At 32.9% G+C, this 19,616-nt stretch overlaps 1 protein-coding gene across 5 annotated transcripts; it reads right to left on the bottom strand.

Moving 5' to 3' along the window:
- Positions 1-709: 709 nt before the first annotated feature.
- Positions 710-8,267, bottom strand: LOC142546792 (beta-amylase 7-like). Of its 5 annotated transcripts, XR_012820515.1 has the most exons (13): positions 8,016-8,267; positions 6,896-7,515; positions 6,210-6,494; positions 5,832-5,909; positions 5,482-5,685; positions 5,293-5,307; positions 4,351-4,545; positions 3,717-3,881; positions 3,133-3,393; positions 2,473-2,691; positions 2,076-2,295; positions 980-1,115; positions 710-892 (listed from the first exon to the last, which is right to left on the bottom strand). XR_012820515.1 is itself a non-coding variant. In XM_075654699.1 (12 exons), the coding sequence occupies exons 2-12, from the start codon at positions 7,334-7,336 to the stop codon at positions 1,063-1,065; spliced, it is 2,136 nt and encodes a 711-aa protein (XP_075510814.1). In that variant the 5' UTR covers positions 7,337-7,529; positions 8,016-8,267; the 3' UTR covers positions 710-1,062. The 5 variants fall into 5 exon arrangements, 4 of the variants coding, with proteins under 4 accessions (XP_075510814.1, XP_075510815.1, XP_075510813.1 ...); XM_075654699.1 differs by having other exon boundaries at positions 710-1,115; positions 6,896-7,529; XM_075654700.1 differs by having other exon boundaries at positions 710-1,115; positions 6,896-7,456.
- Positions 8,268-19,616: the final 11,349 nt, after the last annotated feature.

The following is a 19,616-nucleotide window of genomic DNA, read 5'->3' as shown; positions in this document are numbered from 1 at the left end:
AATTGACTACATGGACTTAAAACATTTAAAGGGAAGTCTTTATTTATAACTTTTTTTTTAATGACGTGATAATAACCCATAGTCGTTAGTTTTCAGTGTGCACTAAGTAAACCTTCGTATTAACACAATAACTTACAAATCACGATAACTATATAAACAACACTGAACAAATTTTGTTTAACAAACTTGTTTGAAAAAGATTTTTTTAAGGAGAGTCGAACTTCTAAACATGAATTAATATTTCACATATTCCACCAACTAATACGTCTCACCGGAGAAGTGGGAAATATAGTTGGATCAAGAAAGTTAAATATAATCTACTACTTGGTTTAAGAAAATTCCCTTTTCATTATTTATTTTATGCTAATGTCATTACTAAGAATAAATTTTAGTGTGACTACATAATAATTAGTAGGGTCATTTGCATTCATTTACCATGTATTTAGTATATCTGACGTTCATCTCTCTTATCCAATGTAAAATTATAAGTTATAACATACAAAGAATGTCAAATACATTAAGTATAGGAGTGAGAATACAAAAAAAAAAAAAAAGGTGCTATATAGTACATATTCAAACCACATAAAGCGTATGTGATCGACTACACAAAACCTCAGTGAGCATGGATATAATTTCCCCCATGATGCATACTTGATACTTCTCCAACATTGGCCAAAACCCACAGGCGCATACCAAATTTAACATGGAATACACATGAAAGACAAGATGAAACATACACTAGGAATGGTTAGATAGTTGAATCATACAAGTCTACCAACAATTTTCATGTTTCATATAGAATTGCGTCGCCCATCTACAAAGATGAAACACTATTCCAAATAGAAAATATAGAATATAGTGGTGATTGTGGCGTATTTCATTTTAAGCCAATCTGCACAATTTAAGCTTCATTACTCCATGCATGAAATATAACATTAGTAACAAATTCTATAGATATCAGGTGAATCTGTTAGCCTACCTTGATTGACATTGATGAAGTATCAGTAGTACGAATGATGATTGTTTCGTTTTCCTTCACAGATGCGTGCCTAATTAATGTAATTAAATACTATCTGGTGTTTCGAACAACGTCTGATATTCGAGGACGGGTTCTCCTGCAATAGAGATGAGAAAGATGTCAACACTACCAGGGTATTTCACGGCATGATGATATAGGATGCAAGTAGAATTGTCGTCATTAACTACAATAGCATGGGTGGCAGCTCGATTCAACCTTGTTCTTGTCCAGCAATTATAACTACAATCATATTTGTTTATTTATATATTTTCTCTTGCTAATTTTGTTAGATGACCATTATATACCAAATTCTTTATTAATTATTACCAGATACAATTCATGCATGTTACAACTTGACAAAAATTTAACTCTCTTTCGGTTTCATTTCGTTTCTTTATTTTCTTTCCCCAAGATAGAAACCAAGAACACAACCAACTTATTTGTATTCTCTTCTACAGATAAGATATTTCCCGGTTTCACATCTCTCCACACAATCATTGATTTTAAATAAACTTTTTCCCACTTCCCTGTATTCCTAAAAATACTGTATTAAATTCAAAAAAAAAAAAACTCTATCAATGCTTCATATTTTCTTACAAACACTGAATGACATATAGTTAGGTTCTCGTGCATTTCCACCACTGTTGCATATCAATGCTTCATATTTTCTTACAAACACTGAATGACATATAGTTAGGTTTGTGTGCATTTCCACCACTGTTGCATAATGGAGCTCAACTTCTTTTATAAATGACACAACCTTTTGCATCCCCTCAAGTGTATTTCCTACCATTATTGACAAGATGCAGAAAAAATTTTGGGCATCACAACAATGCCAAATGTATGGTTCTAAGTGTTTTTATAGAATAAACTATAAGGAAGGTGCAAGTTCTAAAGATCAACTGATCTGGAACAACAGGAAAGGTTCAAATCCAACATATACCCACCCAAGTCTAAACACAAGCTATTCACCAAGATATAAATATGCAAGTGTTAATCAAGTCAAAATACGGATGAATAAATAGAATGAATAAAGAAAAAGTGGTAGTAACATTACCATGCATCCTCTTGGCAAATCGTTCAAATTCTATGAATTTCTGTGGCTCGAAAAGAAGTTGACTGAGCCTCAGATAAGTAAAAGAGGAAAAATGCCTCCCATCTGGATCACTGATGGGCTTTGCCTTATCCAATAAATAGTTATAGCCTTCCCTGTCATGACAGGGAAGAGAATTCTCCCCGGCAACTGGTATGCAACCATCCCAGGCAGCATTCAACATCTAAATTGGTGACTAGATGTTACTATATGATATTTCAAAGAATATTATGCATACTCAAAATGTTAATAGCATACTCTGACATGGAAAATAAAATGGCTAATCCAATGAAGATTTTATGTTGCAAAACCAAGGAGCGTGATGTGATTCAAATTATGATATCAAGTCAAGAAGACTTACTTGCCAAGCCAAACCCTCAGGATCAGCCAAAGCTTCGGAGAAATTCACATGATTATCAAACATGCCAATTTCAGACGACATAAAGCACAAAGTAACCCCATGCCTCTTTAGCATTGCCATAACAGAAACATAGCCATCACGGTTGCACGAATTATAGAATCCGGCAGTTAATTCAGCAGCATGACTAGCAGTCTTGTACCACCAATGAATACCTGATAGCTGCTTAAAAATAAAATACAGAAAAATATTATTATATCTTGCATGAGTCAACTTCAGTTTAAGTCAATTAAACTATACATTTTGGTCATGCATATTAACAACTCCAGAATTACATGCATAAAATGAACTTAGAAAATCTTCCAGAAACGTGATAGTAAAGAGTATATAACAAATGCTGCAAGTAAACAATAAAATTGTCCGATGATTGACAAAACTATGTGGAGAAATGGAAATAAAAAATAACCTGACTGAGCCAATGCATGAAGTCACAAAAAAAGAGAATTATACCAACTATTATCTAAGAACTGAAAGAGACATAAAATATCTAATAAAAAACCTTCTTTGTATGATGGATAGCAAAATGAAAGTCAGTGTGGTATATAAAGTAATTCTGCCGAAACATTGAATAATACGACAGACTGTAACTTTGGGCCAACTCACCTTTGTAGCAATGCAGGTTCCTTCGAAAGCTAATTTAGCCAGAGAAAGCACTCGATCACAATGATCAACTAAAACCTGAGAGTACCAACTAAGGAAAAACCTGCCATAATAGCCATCATAATCTCCACCATCACAGAAAAATCCTGTTTCCTGAGGCCGGGAATTATAGAAACCGGTATTATCAGGCCCTCGTGCCCAAAAAGAGTGTCCTCTTAGTTCAGCTGCTTTCCGCAAGCTTTTCAACAGATACTGATCATAGCACTGAAAAGGCAGAAAAAAATGGTTAACAATGCCCAGTATTGCATTGGCAAAGTTTACACAGAAAGGAGAAGAAGAAAACAAAACAATATTTTGGTTAGTAGCACCATTTTCTAAAATTTTGCATGTCCCCGCACCCAGCCACGCACACACAAAAAAAAAAGAGATAAAAGTCGATATTCTTGGTCATGAATAAAATTGTCCATGCCCAAACATGTGCTAGTGTCTTGTCATCAAAGAGATAGAGGCAGAGAGAGAGGTGGTCTGTGGGGCGCCTAAAATCCCGAAGGCTGCATTTTGTATGAAATTGGTATATCTTACATTACCTGAAATTCGCCAATACCAGGATATCTCCAACCATGCTTCACTGGAGTAGAAGGGTATCTCAGCTCTCCACATGGACCAAGTCCGATTACTATCATAGATATGATACCATTCTCAAAAAACTCATCAAACTCAACCCGAAAGCTTCTCATAAAATCAAAGTAGACCTACATAAATTTTCAAAATTATAAAACAAAAAAAATTAATTGAGGCAAACTTGAGGAGGTGACTATCAATAAGAGAATTATAAGAGGAACATGGCAACTTCAAAGCTAATGAAACAAATGAATCAAAATGGGAAAGCAGGAAGCCAAATATTTTCTTTTAGGATCAAATCATCAATCTTTTAATCTGAAATAGCTAGCACGCACAAACAAATTTTATGCTCTTAATGACACTAATCACCAAAAATTAATGAGCAAAGCATTGAAACCTCGGATTCTTGATAATAGTCAGTAAAAATGCAATAAATAAACAAGATAAATCTTGAACTGTTCACTAATAATAACTTCAGCTCTCCTAGACTGCTAAAAGAGTAAAGTTATCAAGAGCAAGGGCACAAAACTCCTAGGCTTTAAAACTTTCCAATGAAAAAATATAGAGAGATCACAAACATTGAAAATGTTAATTAGTTACCTCTACAGCTGTTCGTCCTCTCAATACTCTTTCCTTATCAATACCCCAAGACAAACACTCGGTGTTTCGCCTTCCCAATCTGTCGGTGAAAAATATGTCTGGATTGCTTCGACCAATTTCAGCCACCCAGTGAGGCAATGGAATACAAACATCATCCCCAACATTTCCTCCACATTCATGAAAAGACATCAGAACCTGTTTTCAGTTTAGGAAAAAACTATAATATTTTTCGTAGAAGTTCAAAATAAAAATATGAAAGCAACAGGAAATTAATCAATGTAGTACTGCAACGCACTCACTTCATCGAGCAGTCAATGTTTTATTGCCAACTAACAGCCAACATTCTTACAGCAGCCATCGCATTATTGACTATGTAGATGTTTTGGAAGCACCATTTTAGCCAAAAAACTATTAACCATGATGTGACCATCGCACTCACTTCATCAAGCAGTCAATGTTTTATTGCCAACTAACAGCCAACATTCTTACAGCAGCCATCACATTATTGACTATGTAGATATTTTGGAAGCACCATTTTAGCCAAAAAATTATTAACCATGATGTGACCGTGATAGCATGTACAACTTTCAGTTATCTGATATTTTTTCCCGGATGAGATCATGTACGGATGATCATCACCCCAGGTTGTTTCAACAGTTCCGCAGCAATCCAAATTGCAAAAACATTCCATTAAGTTTGTGCATAAAAATTCATCATCTTTCCTGGAAATTTTGTACTGTTGTGGATAAAAATTAATCACTTTCTTATGCACAGGAAAATTGTCCAACAAAAGTCACTGTTTTCCTCAGTTAATCAATGCAGCTATGCAGGTATACATGATCTATACAGGGACAAGTAGACGGGACCATCCAGTAAATATAAGAATTTGTGCATTATCCAGGGAAACTCATCATCCATACATAATAAAAGCATGAAGGATACTCTTTCAGAAAGACCCTGAAAAGTGAAGAACGATAGAATTATGTCATCCAACAGATATAAAATCGACCAAGCTAATTGTACAATCTATGAAGACTGACATTAACATCAGATAGAGACAAACAAAGGTAAGAATGCCACAAAAAACATCTACTGACTAAATGTGAAGTAGTCAGGAATAGAAGAACTAACTTGTAACTTCATTTCCAGATCTTGCATAATTTGAAACAACCTCTTGTAGCCATTCCAGTTATATTCTTGGGGTGCATGAGCTTCGACGACACCCCACCAACAATCCACCATAACACCATCCACATTGATCGACTTCAAGACTTTCAGTTGCTTCACCAGACCATCCGGATCAACAAGCTCGCACTTCATATTGATGACACCCAGCTGACACCATTAACTTGAATACGTAAAAATTAAAAACTACAAATGGACAAACAATCGAAGACAAATTTACAACAAAGGTATGAAGGCAGGACAAGAACTTGAAAAATACAGAAAAAGTATAATGTTGGTATACTCAGAGAACTCACTGGCAACATGATATAAACTGGAACATGGGGAGTGCCAGTAAAATCATGCTCCTGCGACTTTGTGGGTATGTCGACGATCTAGACATTTTATAACGAAAAATCATTACAGAAGTATCAGAGAGACCAGGGTGAGTGAAAAGATCCCAATTTTTTTTTTTTTAAAATACAATGTAAAGGAAAAAATAAGACATGCTGTTTTATATATTAAATTCATGAAAGTAACTAACAGCATTTGGTTTGAAAATTGAAAAACTTACTTTTTTCTTTCGAGGATTACTTCTGATATTATCGTGATCATAATTGAGACAATTTTCAGAGCCTAAGAAGAAAACTACTGGGAAGGAAACAATTTTGATTTCAGGAAGCCAAAAATCTGACCTGCCTGTTGTCAACTGCATTGATGGGACCTCCAAGGAGAGGATCATTCTGCATGTCTCCTTCGTCTCCAATAATGGATGAAGTCTGGGATCTGTCAACTGGAGATACATCGTAAGGAGAAGAACTGGGCAAAAAAACTCCTTTCATGTGAGATGCATTATGATCAGCTGTGTTTTGATGGCCAGGGGGGATGCCTCTCAAGGAAGGAGGTGAACTATGTTGCACCGGCATATGTGTAGAGGATGAAGTCACTGTGGCACTTGGTGCGGCGGTAGGTCTTGCTCCCTGGAGATGTTGAAACAAATAATTGTGGATGAGCATGTTTAACATAGTGCATGAATGTTTACTTCCTCTTGGCATGGGAGGATGATAATGTGGGATCACAACACTATAATACTCAAATCAGGATAAAATGTGGGGGGTGCAAGGGGAGCGGAAATGCACCAACAAAATATCCCATGACCTTGTCATTGTAATGCCACATATGATAAGGGAGCAGAGACTGAATTGAATTGTACATCTAAAATTATTTAATCATGCCTACATAAAACTAGTCATAGGCAAACGGATGCAAGTGATATCACCAACATGCTGATCTATAAGTGACTGAGAAATATTGACGTTCACAATCCAAAATTCACCAAGGGACAAATGAAAATATTATGCACAACCAGATAAGTAGATACCTGTGGTCTCGAAGGGAAGGTGGTTCCATCAGGAAGAACGACCCAACCTGCTTCCCTTGCCAAAGCAGCTATGACATCATTAATGTCAGCTCTGACTCTAAGATTATAGTTCCCATGTCTTCGAAGCCCAGCCAAAATCTTTGCTGTGATTGCTCTGCGTTGTCGCTCTCGAAGCTTTGTTCTTTCTTTCTCTTCCTGTGGCCTACACCTTCGAGACCCTCCTCCCTGAGGAGTTGGTTGATCTTGATATAGCTGATGCTGCTTAAACCTTTTGTTACCGCTCGTAGATACAATGCCCACATCAACACCAACCACTGTGGGTGTACCCATGTTCTCTTCGTCTTCGTCGTCGTCGTCGTCGTCGTCGTCGTCTTCATCTTCCTCTTTCACATCCATTCCCATTTCATCGTCATCTTCTTCGCTAGCTGCAAATCTCTGCATCCCTGCTGCAATATCTTTTACAGAATTTTCTATTTCTCTGGGTTATCTTCTATTTTAGCAGACAAGGATCAGGTTCCATATCTCGCACCATATCTGTCATGTGTTAATGACATATTGTCCCTGGAAAGCGAATGCATATGTTTGTGATCAAATAATCCCGCTGCCTGGCTCTGAATTATCTGAAACAAAATATCTACAGTAAACACCGGTTTGTCATCAGAAAAATACATGGGTTTAGTAGATAAATAAACAAAAGCTCCATCGTATCTTGAACATGCACTCAAATGGGAACCAAAGGAAATTGAAATATCGAACTTCTGGACATTTCTATATTGCCTTTTCAAGAATGTGATATCTTGAATTTGTTTTACTCTAATTACAAAATGCATCACTATGCTAGCTCAGTTTTATATGGATGGCTTTTAGAAATCTGTTGTAAAATTAGAACATATAGCAAAACAAGACATTTGACAGCAATTTAACTTCACATAAATAAAATCAGCAAAAGCTATCGATATTCCTGTTGTTTTTCTTTGCAATAAAATTCAGCTTTTGTGAGAAATAACACCTCAATTACAGTAGAAGAACACATTCTGATATCGTCTCACATCCTAACGATTCAGATCTAAACGACACCGCTCCAAAATAACCAAACCAAGACCCAGGGGTGCAAACTTACCGCCAGTTAAGAAAGCGGCGAGCTTGCCGGAATGCTCTGACAAGACAACTGGAAGAGAGTAAGAGAGTGAAATTGTGGAATTCGAATGCGACCACCAGTGCTTTTAAAGATGAGCGGATTTCACGGCGGCCACACGGCGGAGGAGAAAAAGGCGCGGTGGTGATGGTGGTGGTGCGTTTGGCACGAGGGAAGCGTGTGAAAGGAGTTGGCACGCGTTTGGAACCTTATCCTCAGACGTGCGGTTCACACGAATTGCACGTGCTTTAGATGGACCCACTCACGAGAATTGTGTGGGACCATTCCAAAATGTGTGGTTTTATATATATATAATATATGGGATTTCTAAAATAAATAATATAAACATTTCACAAAATATATATAAAAAGAATATGTCTCTTATAAGACGGTCTCACGAATCTTTATCTATGAGATTGGTCAATCCTACCAATATTCACAATAAAAAGTAATATTCTTAGCATAAAAAGTAATATTTTTTCATGAATGACCCAGATAAGAGATCCGTCTCACAAAATACGACCCGTGAGACCGTCTCACACAAGTTTTTACCATATAAAAAAACTTAAAAAATTTATAATCAGGGGCACAAATCAACTTAGGCATGGGATCCTAACTCCATCTATGCTCTGAATCATGGTACATCCTCCTCAAATAAAGTTTTTTAAAAAATTATTAAAATATAAATGCATCAAATGCTATGTTCAAAACACAATATATCACAAATAAGATATTTTTAAAAAAAATAAATGAATAAAATATTTTGTTTGTGATTTATTATATTTTGTTTCTACATGGTTGTTGGTGCATTTAATTTTTAATAATAATCTGTGCAAATGTGGTGTATTTGAACAAAATGTAACACAATTTGAATGAAGCAAATGATAATGTTTACACAACGAGGTGTCGGGGTCTCAGCTCTAGCCGCTCCTGTTAATTTTTTAAATATTTTTAAAATTATTATTTTTTGTTTTAAATAAAATACATGAAACTTTATTTTTTTAATACTATTCTTAATCTTTATATAATTAATAAATCAAATAAAATATGAGTATTAATAATAATAGAGTAATAATAACAATAAATAATGTGAAATAAATTAATAATAAAGATCTCAGGAATATTAAAAATAATGTAATTATTATATTTAAAATTATTTCATCATAGGTTTTAATTTAAATATATATAAAATTAAGTTTAAGATAAATGAATGAGATAGCAGACTCGCAGTGATTATAAATTTACACGAGTTGCGAATACAAATCAGAATAGTTTGAGAAAAAAATATTTAAAAAAAATAGTTGACATATTTAATAAATAAAAATAAAAATTATCTATCATATATATATCTCAAAAATAATAATCGTATATAGGGATGCGAAATTATGGGCTAAATTTTAAAACTTGGATCGAATATCCAGGCCTACTAAAGTAGAATATAAAGTCCAAACATTTATTGGGCCAATTGGATATTACATTGGGAGCCCAAATACAATCAGGCCTCCAACCACTAAATATTGGTCAAGTGTTAAAAATTTAAATAATAAGAAAGAAAATGATCTAAATTCGTTCATAACAGAAAACGCTAAAGTATAATTATAAGCTACAAATATGTTGATAAATAAGATTGAGATATGTAAAATCATATCATAACACTCTCTGGCTAATTATTTATAGAGTAGGTCTCTTGTGAGACGGTCTCACGAATCTTTATCTGTGAGACGAGTCAACCCTACCGATATTCACAATAAAAAGTAATACTCTTAACGTAAAAAATAATAATATTTCATGAATACCCAAATAAGAGACCCGTCTCACAAAATACGACTCGTGTGATGAAAAATCATAGGCAATAACTTCGTCACATTATCTTCTATGGTTGCTTAGATATGGTACTTTGGACTAAGGATATGAGCAACGGATGATAAAAGGAGCACCAATGGATGTGATGTAAGGCCCATGGGCCTGTCTTTAAGTGGTTCATAAATGATACTAAAATTTGATTACAATTTATTTGATTATTGATATTCCGAATTTTATCAATATAAACCTATAAATTTATATTATTATTCTATGTATTCTCTTGATTATATATAATAATTTAATAAATTTTTCTAGATATGCCAATGCGGCAATGCATTATAATATTTGGATCATATTTTATTTATTTATTCTGCTAGTTTTTAAAAGAATGTTTAAGAAAAATATATTCAAATTTGCAATCGACTTAGTAGTGTAAGCTCGTATTATTTTAATATGTTCGGTCCTTTTAAACAAATTAGTCATCATGTCTTTCTTGAGTGTAATTTAATTGATTATGCTAGTTTTTAAATAATATTTTAGCATAATAATTTGTAAATTTATTCAACGTGCAGATAATTTAATTGTGTAAATTTTGGATGGGAAAATAATAAGTGATGCATTTATGTTATGTCGTTTTGTTTACCGTGTTTTAAAAAGCATTTTAGCATAATGATTTGCAAATTAAATAAAAAAAATATAATTGTGGCTAAGTGGTGTAAATTCATATTTCTTTCAACAATGTATTATGTTCAAATAATCAAATCCTTACACATGAATATTATTAATATTTTTATTTATCAACTCAATAAATGAGTCGAGCTCGAGCTCACAAGCTACATAGACGCGCATATTCATGAATATGTAGACAAGCCAAGCTCGAACCTGATAAACGAGCCAAATTCGAGCTTGAGCTTTCGAGACATATAAACGAACATGTTGCGAACAATAAACGAGTCGAGCTGGAACTCGCGAACAGGCTCACGAGCAAAATATTCTTAAGCTCGATATATGTTTGATAAAATTGTCGAGTTCGATCTCGGTTCGATAAGATCTAAAAAAATTTATTGAGTCTAGCTCCAAAAATGTTTGCAAGCTGCGTTCATTTACGTCATTAGACTTCTCTACTCCAATCTCGCATTTGGACAAAGGAAATGGTGGTAAACAACATGGAATTTGAAGCTATAACACAGATAAAGATTCTTAAGATTGTCTCACAAGAGACCTACTCAAATTCTAAATTGTGCTACTTTTTAGAGCATCAATTGTTATATATCATAAATACAATATTTTCAATAATAGGTTCTACTACTCTTTAGGAGAACAACTCAAAATATAAAGAATTAGTATTGATAATATGTTATAAATTTAATAGAAAATAAGAAGAGAGAAAAGTGAGTTTGGATAACGACATCAAATTATTTCATTAATAACTGAAAATACCTATTTATAGGGTATAGTTACATGATACAAATTTATAGATTAATAAGATTGAGATATGTATCTTCACATTCATCTATATTTAAAATCATATCATAACGGAAATCGTGTTATTTTATTTATTTTTAATGTTTTGAAATTAGTAAAACATTTTATTTGACAGTGCAGAATGGAGAAGTTCCTAAATGTTTGGGAAACATAATCCAACCATGAGGACATCATCAATAAAAACATTACAAAATTCTTTTGTAAAAATAAGTCTATTTAGCAAATCAATTATATTTTAATGCTATTTCTTTAGCTTCTACCTTTTCATTTTAAAATGCTTATTTTTGTTGAAAAATATATTTAAAATGTGAGTATTGAATATTTGAATGTTGAATATTTGAATATTGAAAATAAGAGTTGTGAATATTGAAAATTAGTGTGTGATGATGTAGGTAATGATGTATTTTATTTTTGGATTATTTGTAAAGATTTCCTATAAATAGATCTCTCATTTGTGAAGAAAATCACAATTGAGTAGAGAGAAAAATATTATAAAGTGTGTAGTTTGGTAAATTTTGAGAGTTTGAGATTTTTACTTTTTACCATAAATTTTTACTTTTTCACAACACGTTATCAGCACGAAGCTCTAAAAGTCCTACATACTTTTCCAAGCTCCAAACAGAAGAAAAAGGTAACAAAAATAATTATATTTATTTTACTGTTATTTATTTATTGTGTATTTATTTAATATACAATATAATGTTATTATTAGAAATAATAAAAATAAATTTTTCATAAACTTGTTATAAATCCTGGGAGGATGTTAAGACGACATCCCACACTTCCGGTAAGGGATACGACAAGTATAAAAGCCTATAAGGTTTTTAAACAAAATAAATTATGACACTCATTATAATATTATGATATGATATACATAATTATTTAAACATGTCTAATATTATATATATCATATTATTACCATAAAATTATACAAATACATACCTTTATTTTTTTTGTACCCCAACGGTCATAAATGGTAAAAAACGGCTAGTTTTTGCCCTATAAATATGATCTCACAAACACATTCCATCACTCCAACTTTCTCTTCTTCTCTAAAAATTATTCATCATCAAATTTTTCGAAGAAAAAAGAAGATGGCTTTCTCAAGGATATTTTTAATTATTTTGGTTATCATACTCACGAGTCTTTTATTTATCGGAGAATATCCTCCTCGTGCGTTTTCTTTATTTTTACAAATACTTGTACTTGTTGTTTATCCGTTACTTTGTATTGCAATAATTATTAACTAATAAAATACATCGTAATTTTTTTAGTACCACCATGTCAAATTTAACAAAGCTCGAATTTGTTGCGCTCGACATCACGGGAAAGAATTATATGCCATGGACTCTAGATGTAGAAATGCATCTTGAGTCATTGGGTCTAAGCGAGACCATTAAAGAAAATGGCATATGCACGTCACAAGAAAAGGCAAGAGCCATGATATTTTTGCGTCGACATCTCGACGATGGATTGAAATGTGAATATCTGACTGAAAAAAATCCCATGGCTTTGTGGAAGGGATTAAAAGAAAGATTCGAACATATAAGAGAAGTTATACTTCCGACCGCCCGGGATGAATGGAATACATTGAGATTCCAAGACTTTAAAAAAGTCAGTGATTACAATTCGGCGATGTATAGAATAATCTCGCAATTAAAATTTTGTGGACATGAGGTCACAGAATCTGAGATGCTTGAAAAAACATTTTCCACGTTTCATGCATCAAATATTACTCTACAGCAACAATATAGAGTACGTGGATTCGCGAGATATTCTGAACTCATCGCCTGTCTTCTTGTGGCGGAAAAAAACAACGAGCTATTAATGAGAAATCATCAGTCCCGACCCACTGGATCAACAGCATTTCCAGAAGTAAATGCTGTAAGTAAAAATGAATTTAAACCTGGAAACCAAAATCAAACTCAAAGACAAGGTTTTGGTCGAGGTCGTGGACGTGGACGTGGACGTGGACGTGGAATTGGCCGTGGTCGTGGTCAAGGCCGTGGTTTTGAAAATAATCGAGATAGTTATTTTTATAACTCATCTCAAAAGAACGTCCCAAACCATCCACAGAAAAGGTATCATGAGAATACAAGTGTTAATGAGAAGCACTCAAAAAGATATGAAAGTTCTTGTTACAGATGTGGTACTCCAGGACATTGGTCCAAAGTTTGTCGAGCCCCTGAGGACCTTTGTAAACTTTATAAAGAATCATTAAAGGGGAAAGAAAAGGAGACCAACTTCACTGAACGCAGTGACCGTTTGAGTGATTCAACTCATTTTGATGCTGGTGATTTTATGAATGATTTCTCTGGAAATGATCAATATGTTGGTGGGATAGAAATGAACAATATTGATGCTACAGATTTTCTTAACGATTTCTCTGAAAATGAACAATATAATGGTATAATATAAATGTACAATAATCTATTTTTCATGTATTCATAGAATAATGTTTTATTGTATAATTATGATTTGTGTTATATTTAAATATATATTGCAAGTAATTTATTTCATTGCATATTTTTTTGAAGTTCAAATATGGAAAATGCTATGAGCAAAGCTGAAGTTTGCATACCCGATAGTGGTACAACGCACACTATCCTCCGAGATAAAAGATATTTCTTGGAACTAAAACCAACAAAAACAACGGTGAATACAATATCAGGTCCTGTAGACTTGATTAAAGGATGTGGTAAAGCACAATTTTTGTTACCTAATGGTACAAAATTTTTGATCAATGATGCTTTATATTCACCACAATCGAAAAGAAATTTGTTGAGTTTTAATGATATATATTCCCATGGGTATGATACTCAAACAATGAATGAAGGGAATGAGAAATATATGTGTCTTATCACATATAAATCAGGAAAGAAATATGTGATTGAAAAACTACCAATGCTCCCTACTGGATTGCATTATACACATATAAGTCCCATTGAATCAAACATGGTAGTTGATAATTCTTCGATATTAACCAATTGGCATGATCGATTGGGACATCCTGGTTCAACAATGATGCGAAGAATTATAGAAAATACACATGGTCATCCACTGAAAGACCAGAAGATCTTTCAGAATAATAAGTTTCAATGTAAAGCATGTTCTCTTGGAAAACTTATTATAAGACCATCACCAGTCAAAATCCAAACTGAATCACCAATGTTTCTTGAACGTATTCAGGGTGATATTTGTGGACCAATCCATCCACCATGTGGACCATTCAGATACTTTATGGTATTGATTGATGCCTCCAGCAGATGGTCACATGTATGTTTATTATCAACTCGAAATGTTGCATTTGCAAGATTACTTGCTCAAATAATAAAATTGAGGAATCAATTTCCCGATTATACAATCAAGAAAATTAGACTCGATAATGCTGGTGAATTTACTTCCCAAACTTTCAATGATTATTGTATGTCTATGGGAATCATTGTTGAGCATCATGTTGCTCATGTACATACACAGAATGGATTGGCTGAATCATTGATTAAACGTCTGCAAATGATTGCTAGACCAATGATTATGAAAACAAAGCTCCCTATTTCTATATGGGGACATGCAATTTTACACGCTGCTTCATTAATTCGCATCAGAACAAGTGCATATCATAAATACTCCCCATTGCAGCTTGCATTTGGTAAAGAACCAGACATTTCTCATCTGAGAATTTTTGGATGTATGGTGTATGTGCCTATTGCACCACCGCAACGAAAGAAAATGGGACCTCAAAGAAAGGTTGGAATTTATATCGGTTATGATAGTCCATCAATCATTCGATATCTTGAACCTCAGACAGGCGACGTGTTCACAGCACGTTTTGCTGATTGTCATTTTAATGAGGAAATCTTCCCAATGTTAGGGGGAGAACAGAAACATACCGAAAAAGAAATTACATGGTATGTATCATCATTGTTACATTTGGATCCAAGAACAAAACAATGTGAAAAAGATGTACAACAAATTGTACACTTGCAAAGAATAGCAAATCAAATACCAGATGCATTTGCAGACACAAAAGGGGTAACTAAATCATATATACATGCTGCAAATGCCCCTGCTCGAATTGAAATTCCAAAGAAACAAATGGAAGATACTCATGATGTCATTAAACGCCTGAAGCGTGGAAGGCCAGTCGGTTCCAAGGATAAAAATCCTCGAAAAAGAAAATTCATAGAGAAACACGATGATCACAAAATAAAGAATGACGTTTCTGAAGAAACACATGATGATCACAAAATAGAGAATGGTGTTCCTGAAGAAACACATGATGATGAAAATGTTCTGTCAGAACCACAAACTGACGAGAATCATGAAATCTCTATCAATTATATTAATACTGGAAAAATATGGAACCGAAAAGATATAGATGAAATTGATGATATATTTTCTTATAATGTGGCAATCGACATCATAAATGATAACGAAGATCATGAACCAAAATCTTTTGGTGAATGTAAAAATCGGCAGGATTGGATAAAATGAAAAGATGCCATCCAGGTTGAATTAAATTCGCTAAATAAACGTAATGTTTTTGGACCTATAGTCCTTACACCTGAAGGTGTAAAACCTGTTGGATACAAATGAGTTTTTATTCGAAAGCGAAATGAGAAAAATGAAATAGTAAGATATAAAGCTCGACTTGTTGCACAAGGTTTTTCTCAAAGGCCTGGAATTGATTTTGAAGAAACGTATTCTCCTTTGATGGATGCAATTACGTTTCGGTATTTGATTAGCTTGGCGGTATCTGAAAATTTAGAAATGCGTCTTATGGATGTTGTTACAGCTTACTTATATGGATCACTTGATAGTAATATATATATGAAAATCCCTGAAGGATTTAAGATGCCTGAAGCACAAAGTTCAAAACCCAGGGAATGTTATTCTGTGAAATTACAAAGATCATTATATGGGTTAAAGCAATCAGGTCGAATGTGGTATAATCGACTAAGTGATCACTTGATGAAAAAGGGATATGTAAATAATTCAATATGCCCTTGTGTTTTCATTAAGAAAACAACATCCGGATGCGTAATTATTGCTGTATATGTTGATGATTTAAACATCATTGGAACGAATAAAGAAATTCAAGAAGTTGTGTCATACTTGAAGGAAGAATTTGAAATGAAGGATCTTGGAAAAATCAAGTATTGTCTGGGTTTACAAATTGAACAAAAAGAATGTGGAATGTTTGTTCACCAGACAAATTATACAGAGAAGATCCTTAAACGTTTTAATATGGATAAAGCAAATCCTTTAAGTACTCCAATGGTTGTTAGATCATTAAACATAGAAAAGGATCCATTCCGTCCATGTGAAGATGATGAAGATATTCTTGGTCCAGAAGTAACATATCTAAGTGCCATCGGTGCCCTTATGTACCTTACAAATTGTACAAGGCCTGATATATCTTTTGCCGTGAATCTGTTGGCAAGATTTAGCACATATCCAACAAAGAGACACTGGAACGGAATTAAACATATATTCCGTTATCTACGAGGAACGACAGACTTGGGACTTTTGTATTCAAAAGATGCTAATCCAAGTATAATTGGTTATGCTGATGCTGGATACTTATATGATCCACACAAGGCACGTTCCCAAACTGGATATGTATTTACTCGTGGAGGCACTGCAATATCTTGGCGTTCTCAGAAACAAACGCTCGTAACAACTTCATCAAATCATGCCGAGATTATTGCACTACATGAAGCAAGTCGTGAATGTGTGTGGTTAAAATCAATGACTCAACATATCCAAATTTCATGCGGATTATCATCTGATGAGAAGCCTGTGATACTATATGAAGATAATGCTGCATGTGTTGCTCAAATGAAAGAAGGATACATAAAAAGCGACAGAACTAAACATATTCCTCCTAAGTTCTTCGCATTCACTAAGGAGCTAGAGAAGAATAAATAGATTGATGTTCGTCACATTCAATCAAGTGAAAACTCATCAGATCTCTTCACAAAGGCACTTCCTACGTCAATATTCAGAAAGCACATATATAATATTGGGATGCGCAATCTACGAAATTTGTGAAGAATTGTTCGTGTCAACATGAGGGGGAGTTTACGTGACTGCACTCTTTTTCCCTTACTATGGTTTTTATCCCAATGGGTTTTTCCTAGTAAGGTTTTTAACGAGGCAGTATAAAAACACGTAATGAAGACAATCATTATGATCATCATCACAAGGGGGAGTGTTGAAAAATATATTTAAAATGTGAGTATTGAATATTTGAATGTTGAATATTTGAATATTGAAAATAAGAGTTGTAAATATTGAAAATTAGTGTGTGATGATGTAGGTAATGATGTATTTTATTTTTGGATTATTTGTAAAGATTTCCTATAAATAGATCTCTCATTTGTGAAGAAAATCACAATTGAGTAGAGAGAAAAATATTATAAAGTGTGTAGTTTGGTAAATTTTGAGAGTTTGAGATTTTTACTTTTTACCATAAATTTTTACTTTTTCACAACAATTTTGTTTCTTATTGGCATTTTATGCATTAACGTCATGTTTATTTACTCTTTTTTTTTAAAAAAAAAAAAACCTTTTCAATTATTGACTAATTTTTTTTAGACATCTAATATATGAGGATGTTGAAACTAAATGTCAAATTTAGAATTTTAATAAACTTGTTTTTTAGAAGTTAGATTTTAAATATTTATTATATTCATATTTAATAAAAATCAAATAATAAGATAAAAGAGGAAATATTTGTCAATGGGCGTTTAGAAAGAAATTATAATAAATATAATGCAACTCGTTTAGACATTTCTAAATTGAGTTAATATGATAGAAAAAGAATCTTGGTTAAATATTTTTTGAATTATCGACTAAATGTATATCATGCAACCCGTATGAACACTGTTATTTTTGGACTTTGGAAGACGGCTGTTATTTTTTTTATATAAAAAAAAAACAATCACAATTTTTTTTTTTAAATTTTCTAAATAAAATTCTTGAATTTTCTTTTGATTCTCCTGACCTGAATTGTGTAGTGACTTGCTAACTAACATATTGCACGTTCAAAGGTCGTTTAAGTCAAATCATGGTGTGCACGTCTATCAAAATGTATATTGGCTCAAAGTTCATGGAAAATTATATATTAATCCTATCAAAATATGTTACAAAACTCTATCCTAAGTTTCTCGTGAATGTTATATATATATGTATAAATATACACAATTTTGATTTACTGCATATTCATTATACACATTTATGTGAGTACCGATGAGGTAATAGTAATACTCACCTGTTAAATGTGATTAAATACATAAAAATTGTATAGCCAATATGTGAGTGACACAGCATCGATGCTCACGTAAATGTATATGATGATGAATAACAAGTTTGACTCACTCCATCGTACTAAAGCGTGAACTTTGAAAAACGAGTTTAATCTTTGACTTTCTTAAAAAATATTATCCAAAATAAATTATCTATCACGGAAACCTAATAAAAGTGTTAGAATTTATATAATATTTATTTTGTCCGGCTACATCAAAGATATGGTAATCCATAAGAGACGGAATTAAAATTTTAAGAAAATATCAATGTATTAGGAAAGACAAAGCTTTAGTTATTTTATTGATACTCATAAAAACATGCAATATTTGAATTTATAATTTGACATTATATTCGTTTGTTTATTTAAAAAATATCAAATTATATATAAAAGTTATCCAGAAAACTAGATTAATTTCAATTCAAAACATCCTCCTTCCCTAGATTCCTTAACGCGAAAATTATAATTTTGGAATTATCTACTATTTCCCAGCAAAAGAGTTCTTTTGACTCCAATGACAAAAATTTTTGTGAGACGGTCTCACGGGTCGTATTTTGTGAGACAGATATCTTATTTAGGTCACACATGAAAAATTATTATTTTTTATGCTAAGAGTAGTACTTTTTATTGTGAATATCACAGATAAAGATTCGTGATATCGTCTTATAAAAAACATAATTTTGACGAATTAATCCTAAAAGTAAAAATTAGTCTCCTGTTTGATCTCAGATATATAATCATTAAAATATCCAAATACCTAGAAAAAAATAAACCTTGATTCTTGCATTATTTTATGGTTGAAGCTAACCGACACATCCTTCCCTAGATGTTAATGAATATATACGAAAGTCAAGAAACATTTAATAAAATTGTACAAACCTAACAATATATATTTTTTTAAAAAAATGTCAACTAATATACTAGATTATTGCATGGCTCGTGCCACGATTTCGAATTAAAGTTCTTGCTTGTCATTCCTCCGATTTTTT

The sequence above is a fragment of the Primulina tabacum genome, chromosome 5, assembly GCF_025594145.1.
Source record: "Primulina tabacum isolate GXHZ01 chromosome 5, ASM2559414v2, whole genome shotgun sequence".
Classification (NCBI taxonomy): domain Eukaryota; kingdom Viridiplantae; phylum Streptophyta; class Magnoliopsida; order Lamiales; family Gesneriaceae; genus Primulina; species Primulina tabacum.
The sequence above is the reverse complement of the archived record's forward strand: the minus strand, read 5'-3'. Positions and strand labels throughout refer to the sequence as shown.